Consider the following 7,584-nt stretch of genomic DNA (forward strand, 5'->3'; position numbering starts at 1 on the left):
AAATTAAGTTTTCCAGCTGGAACTAGTGGAGTGATTAACAGGTCTGTATGTGACCAGAGGCAACGAGGCCCAACAAAACAGAGCTCATGTCGTACTGTATAAATATATATATATATATATATGTACTGTATATATATAAATATACATATACTGTTTACATATATATTTATATATATATAATCAGAGAAGCTTTTGTTAATTTTTCCAGCCTCGTCGTGTTCCTTGATCAAGCGAAGGAGACGGCAACAGAAATGCTTCAAGTGTGAATAATGAATTCATGTCAAAAACAATCGTGAAAAGCTTTCATTAAAATCAAGACAGAAAATTTCACTCTATTTATATGTAGATGTAATATCGCTGCTGTCAAGACTTATTTCAATATTGCATAACAAAGTTAAAAAAATAAGACTTTTTGAAGGACATTTTTCACGAAAAACTAAAAAGATCAAATCATTAGAAGACGATCAACTGGATGAAGACTGATGAAGACTGATGAAGACTGACCAAGACTGATGAAGACTGATGAAGACTGACCAAGACTGATGAAGACTGATGAAGACTGAATGAAGACTGACTGACCAAGACTGATGAAGACTGATGAAGACTGACCAAGACTGATGAAGACTGACTCAAACCAGCGTGTTGCAGAGAAAATCAGCCCCAAAGTGTCTTGCAGTGTGACTTTTGACCCTTAAGATGTGGTGGGGGTGGGAGGGGTCGGGGGGGGAGGGGGCAGACAGAGGGAGGATCACTTTACAGCTGGATGCCGATCTAAAACCAACTCACATCACCAAGGGAACCGGAACCATTTTAATGGATTTATGGACATAAATCAAGTCCCGGCCTCCAGCTCACTCAGAGTGTCCTCTTACAGACTCTCACTCTAAGTCTTCCCACTCTGCTTGGGGAAATCCCATTCCTGGCATTAGTTCTGCTCCACGCTCTTCTTTTCCCTCAGTAATTACAGCAGGCTGAGAGTCCGTCTGTGGGGCAGCTTCAAATTTCAACCAAAAAGGTCAGAAGGAAATGACTGCATGATAAGATGGTTTACGTGGCTAAAGCTGAGGTGAAGGCACTTGATTCAGAACAGAAATCTGAAATCAGTGTGACTGAGCAGCTTGTTTGAGCCACTTGTAGAAAACAGTGGTTAGGAAGACATCTGGGACGACTATGAGTGTGTTGACGAGAGGAAACGAGGGTCACAGCAAATGGCAATTACCTCTCACAGAAGGCAGTTTAGTACAATTAAAACTAATGAGCCTTCAGCCCTAAAATACCTGCCCAGGAGTCAGAGATTTTCTGCCACATGTAATCCAGATGGAAACGAACGGCCATTAGTGAGCTCCGAGCTGAAGGGAAACCACTAGTCACACCAGAGTGATGCCCAAACTGAGGGGCAGCACCTGATGAATGGATGGTCATTTGGATGGATAGATGAGTAAGTGGACAGACTGACTGGGAAGGAAGGTGGAAGGGTCGATCACAGGACGGAAATAAAAAAACAAAGAAAAAAAAACCAACACTGGAGAATGTGAACAGCAACACCCACCCTGGTGGTGCTGGTCACAGCTCGTCTGTCCTGGCGAGGGCTGAGCTGTCTGGGAGGGAGACTCCAGCTCCTCCACTAGGGGAGGGCTGGTGTTGAGTTGCCCGACAGGTGGGGGCCACGGTAGGTCCTTGATCACTTTAATCTCTACTGCGAGCACGGCCCCGGGTCACCAGAGGAGAGATGATGGGGAGAGGACGGAAACAAGAGGCACCAATGGAGGTGAGGACAGGAAGACGATGAGAGAAAAATACAGGGAAGAAAAAGAGAAAGTGAAAAAGAGTGAGTCAAACAGACATATAGAAATATATAAATATATATATATATAAGTCGGCAGTGGCACCGCCGCGGTGGAGAACTGGTCTGTTACCAGCAGCAGCCGCCGTAGACTAGAGGAAAGGAAAAACAGAACAGGACTGAAGAAGAAGTTAGATATAAAAGTGGTGTTGATGTTGACATAATAAAGCAGCTCCACTTTGACTGGTCAATAAATCAGAAGACAAGTGAAGGCCACTGTCCATGGTGCTGGACGTTTGACTTTTAGTCCGTGTTTGATCTCTTACAATCATATTTTTATGAACACGTGAAATAAACATGAGTATTAGTATAACATTGTCATTATTATCATCATTATTGACACTCGCTAACTCATGACGACCATAACAGCAAAGTCCACTGATGTATGCTCTCAAATGCCTGGTCAGCCAATCAGAAGAGGAATGGAGCCAACATCAACACACAGTCGTAACGTTTGTTTAAGTGCTTTGTTCTGTGACTCCTGCCGTCTGTGAACGTCGTCACGTACTTAACAACTTAACTTAACAACTGTTATGTATCGTGTCGGTTTGGTGCCTTTGCTTTGATGTAGGATGACAACAGTGACGGCGGTAACCATGGAAACGCTCCTGAGGTTTTCTGAGGTGGTCAGCATGTGCCCACAAAGCTGCACAACCCATCACTCCCAAAATACAAGGACACACAAACGGGGCCGATCTTGTGGCCAAATGTCGCTGCGCTACACATGCTAAAATAACACACAACCGCAGTTTAGTTTGAGTCGAACCAGAACCATACAGAGGCTGTGACGGTGAACAGTACACCCTGACAGACTCACACAGGCAGAGCATTACAGCCACTCAAGTCAAGGTACAAACTTTTAGGGATTAAAAACAAACAAAGAAACTAGTAGATGGTTGTGTTGGTGTAAATTGGTCCATTAAACAGCTACAATAAGATGTATTGTTTGCAGTGTCATTTATTTGGAAAAAGTTATGACTGTGTGTCTTTGTTAGGAGCCCGGGACGGCAGACGTCACATTTAGATTCAGAGCAACGCTGCCTCATCCAAACACTGTAAGTGCTACTTCAGCTGCCGAAGATGAAAAGAATGGAGCTGAATTCATAACCACCAGTGTGTCGCTGCCTTTTATTGGCTGGTTTACAGACTGATTTTCAGTGGGAAGATGAACATAATTTGATGGACTTGTCTGGCTTCACCTCAGCGTGGGATTGAACAGCACAGAGGCAGCAGAAGACATGCTAATGAGAGGCAATATCTGCAAAGATGAAGGGGAAAACTGGAGAATATTTGGTCTGACAAGCAATTAAATAGCTCTGCCTGCAGTGTCGGGGGGGTAATTTAGGGAAAGGTGGCTAGAATGAGAAGCCGCGCGCTGCCAATACTCAGGAGCGAGCAGCGGGAAGTTGGGGAACAGGAACCGACAGCAGGGAATGGAGATGGAAGGTGGTCGACTCTGAAAGATATAAAAACTCTCCTCCACTCTGTGCTTCTAGAGGAGACTCTGCTCCAGTGACTAAAAAAGATGAAGACTAAGTCATTCCACATAGTAGATTAGCATGTAATTGTTTGGGGAGCAGAAGACTGCTGGCAGTTTGGCAGAGATGCAGTGAGGATGAGGAGATGATGATGAAGATGATGATGATGAGGAGGAGGAGGAGGAGGAGCAGAGCCAGGATTAGATTGACTTGGTTTCACAGTGGAATAATAACATTTATCACAGTGGAAATTACTGATCCAGGGTTATGGTTTGATGGAAAACCAGGTGACCTACACATACAGTACTACAGTACTACAGTACTACAGTACTACAGCACTACGGTACTCTCTGTTGGACTCTCTGTTGGACTCACAGGAAAATAAAAAAATAACTGATCTGATCTAAATGGTTTGACATCAGTGTGACCTCTGTTACAGGATCTAGAATTAAATAATGAAGGAAATCCAACCCTTAGAGCAGACAAACAGGTCAGTTGTGACCAGACTGACCAGACTGACCAGTCTATAAACTAGGCTCCAGTAAACCTGAGCCGCGGTCAATGGTTTCCTTTGTGTTTCTAACATCAGAGTTGACCTTTCTTTTGTTCTTTCCTTTGTTCTGCCTGGTGCACGGTCCATTTTCTAAGGCTGTACATTTGTTCACCCAGACTTTTCATGAACCCACTCTACGTCATCAACTGTGTTGACCCATAGATCACCAGCACTAACTCTTGGTTAATGACATGTTTATTCAGAACAGGCTGCAGGAGTGCAATGTTTACGCTGCACCTTTGAACTAAATGATCCTAATCTGAAAAACCTCCTCCTCCTCCTCTTCCTCCTCAACATCGTTGCTGGTAACTACGGTCAAACGCTCAAGGGAAAGTAAAATGCCACTTTATATTTTTCTGTTTACTGTTTTTGTCACATTATGCAGTTCCTCTTCTTCAAAGCAGAAACAAGTTTTCAAAGAGCACATTTTTATTCAAAGTGAAACGATGGCCAGGTTTTTTTTTCCTTCCTCTTTTAGAGAGAAGAAAGAAAAGGCAGTGGATGATTGACGGCTGCACGGACAGAAGACGCTCCTGTGAAGAAGGAGGCTCACTGCTGATGTGCTCCTTCTTTACTCTGTCTGATAGGTTTACAGCCTGCTGTGTGTGACCAATGTGTGTGGGTGCGATAACACCACCGATGGCGCCCACAGAAAGATGGCGCCGGCGCCACCTCCACCAGACTCAAGAAAGAGGGCTGTCAGGAAGGTTATCAGCAGGGTGTTGGAGCAGAGGCTGGGAGGATAAAGAGAAGAGACAGTGATGGGGGGGGGGGGGGGGAGGGGGCAATCACCTGAGCTGGGTGACACACACTGAAACACAGCTGCCACAAATGAAAAAACAACAACAAAACAGTGACAAAACACAGGACTTTAACTTTTTTAATTGTCTGGTTGGTTAAGTCCGTTAGGATTCATTAGAAAAACCGTGAAGCTCCTCAGCTCCACGAGGCCAAAGAAAGCCGTGAACAGAGGAGTTGAACCAACAACACGGCTCTGCGTCTCATTCCTGCGTGTGTGTCTGAGTGTGTGTGTGTCTGAGTGAGATAGATACATCAGATACCAACAGCCTCACACACAGGCGTCGTCATGTGCTGGAATTCTAATGTGTCTTCTTCACTCGTCACCATCAGGACCATTCATCATCTACTCAACAGCTGGGGCGTGGGATGGTGGCAGGACGGAGGTTCAGTCATTAACCAAACCACAGACACACAGCCCTCTCCACCGTCGACCTGTCAGGAGACAGGACGGACCAGTGTTTCATGCAGACTGCCGCTCAGTCGTCGGTGTAGACCGCTCAGAGATCGTCTGCTCTTCTTCTCCTTCACTAACTCAGACACGGTGATCACTTGTTGTTTGTGTTTTTGAACGCTCACCTCAGGGTTTAGTCGTATTATATATCTTTATCTTTAGGACAGTTTGATTTCCAACATAATTGTTAAGCTGTAAACTTTGAGGGTTTTGTTTTTCACTGCAGAGCGCCTCTTAAAGGCCGTCCTAAAAACACCATCATTAGTCATTGATATTACAACGTTGTAAAAGGCTTTAGAAGCTCTAGAAGAAGAGAGAAAAAAAAGTCCAACACAAACCAGCAGCACATGCTGTGGTGTTAACAGGGAGACGAAGCACAGCTGCTGTGATGGTGTTTAAATATGACGTAAGAGAAAAGATGAAATTATTATAACAAACACGGAGGTCGAGAGTTTTCAGTTGAGCTCAGACGAACCACTCAGTGTTGAAGACAGTAACATGTTGAACACTGAGATGAGGCAGGTTTAATGACCTTGAAACTTCAAGGCTGACATTGAGCTGTGAAAAAAAAGCAGCCGTCGTGTTTACGCTCCTTTTAATTCAGCCAACATTTCCAGTCAAGCAGCTACTCATGGATTCAATGTCCTCCTCTTTAACACAGTAAATATTTTGGTCCAGATCACAGTCCTCTGACAATATGAGACAGACGTCTCTGGAACAGTCTGCACTTCTATAGGAAGCACTTTAAAAGTGACTCACGCTGAAGCAGTGACTTCTGTACTGACATTTGAAGTGAAGCGGTTTCTACGATCAGAGCATCACAGACTCAAACCTCAGGAGATGTTGAACTTCATCGAAGCTGTTTGATATCTGCATCTGACAAAACCACTGAGCCAACGTCAACAAGGTGTGAGAAGAAGAACAAGATGTCACATCGTATTTGTCTGTGTTCTAAAAGGTTGGGGGGGGGGGGGTTCTTTTTGTTGGAGAGCTTTTGACTGTGTTCTCCATCGTGCAGCCAACACTGACCATCAATAAGACAAAGAAACACATTTGACTGATGTGGGAACGACAACAACAAAGTCAAACTTTAAAGGACATAAACATAAAGAGAAAAAACCACTGAGGATGAAGGATCCTTCCAGTGGTAGACCAATCACAGACCAACCACAGACCAACCACAGAACTGTCATCAGGTATTTCAGTTGACCTCTACACTCAGTTCTGTTGTTAGAACCTCAGCAGCTGACGTTGACTCAAATGAAAAGCTCTTCTGTTCTGTTCTGTTCTGTTCTGTTCTGAACTGGTCTGTTCTGTTCTGAACTAGTCTGTTCTGAACTAGTCTGTTCTGAACTAGTCTGTTCTGAACTAGTCTGTTCTGAACTAGTCTGTTCTGAACTAGTCTGTTCTGTTCTGAACTGGTCTGTTCTGTTCTGTTCTGAACTGTTCTGAACTAGTCTGTTCTGAACTGGTCTGTTCTGTTCTGTTCTGAACTGATCTGTTCTGTTCATGCAGTGACACTGTTCTGCTGCTGGTCTTTGTTGGGGAACAAAAAAAAATAGAATTAGACACTGAATCAAATGTCAGACAGACAGTCAGTCAGTCAGACAGACAGTCAGAGAGACAGACAGACAGACAGACAGGCAGTCAGTCAGTCAGTCAGACAGTCAGTCAGACAGACAGGCAGTCAGACAGACAGTCAGAGAGACAGACAGACAGACAGACAGTCAGACAGACAGAGAGTCAGGCAGTCAGTCAGACAGACAGACAGTCAGACAGACAGTCAGTCAGACCGACAGAGAGTCAGTCAGTCAGTCAGACAGACAGACAGCCAGACAGTCAGTCAGACAGTCAGTCAGTCAGACAGACAGAGAGTCAGGCAGTCAGTCAGACAGACAGACAGCCAGTCAGTCAGACAGACAGACAGTCAGACAGACAGTCAGTCAGACCGACAGAGAGTCAGTCAGTCAGTCAGACAGACAGTCAGAGAGACAGACAGACAGACAGACAGCCAGTCAGTCAGACAGACAGACAGCCAGTCAGTCAGCCAGACAGTCAGAGAGACAGACAGACAGCCAGACAGTCAGTCAGACAGTCAGACAGACAGTCAGTCAGTCAGACGACAGGAAACACACCCCCAGCCCCATCTTCACCTGTGGTACCTGTGAGGGTTTTAGTGCAGTCCATTCTTCTGTGGGGAACTGATCCAGTGCCACAAACAGAACCCTCGTAGCTAATGCAGTCATAACAAAGCAGAGCTGTTCAAGGATAAAAAAAAAGAAAATATATATATATATATATATATGTATATATGTATATATGTATGTGGTGATGAATAAATTCAACGTGTTCTAATTTTTGGGTTGCATATTGAACAGCCCTGTTTAATGTTATGGCTGTGTTAGCCGTGCTGAAGCTGATGAAAACCACTGACTACCTGCATCCACATGCACCTGCA

The 7,584-nt window shown here is 44.5% G+C and overlaps 1 protein-coding gene across 6 annotated transcripts in view; it reads right to left on the minus strand.

Annotated features, from left to right (window-relative positions):
• The window catches only part of shf (Src homology 2 domain containing F), a 67,450-nt gene that overhangs the window by 10,013 nt on the left and 49,853 nt on the right, over positions 1–7,584 (minus strand). Inside the window, exons 5-6 of one of the 6 annotated variants that reach the window (XM_025055537.1) lie at positions 7,289–7,384; positions 1,550–1,696 (exon numbers count right to left, since the gene is read on the minus strand). The exons of 1 other annotated variant lie outside the window; for it this stretch is intronic. In XM_025055537.1, coding sequence (XP_024911305.1) covers positions 1,550–1,696; positions 7,289–7,384 — 243 coding nt within the window. Of the gene's footprint in view, positions 1–1,549; positions 1,697–7,279; positions 7,385–7,584 lie in introns of all 6 variants that reach the window. 4 more of the 6 variants (XM_017032702.2, XM_008310937.3, XM_008310938.3 and 1 more) reach the window with 4 other exon arrangements.

Source organism: Cynoglossus semilaevis, chromosome 5, assembly GCF_000523025.1.
Source record: "Cynoglossus semilaevis isolate Cse_v1.0 chromosome 5, Cse_v1.0, whole genome shotgun sequence".
In the NCBI taxonomy this organism is placed as follows: Eukaryota; Metazoa; Chordata; class Actinopteri; order Pleuronectiformes; family Cynoglossidae; genus Cynoglossus; species Cynoglossus semilaevis.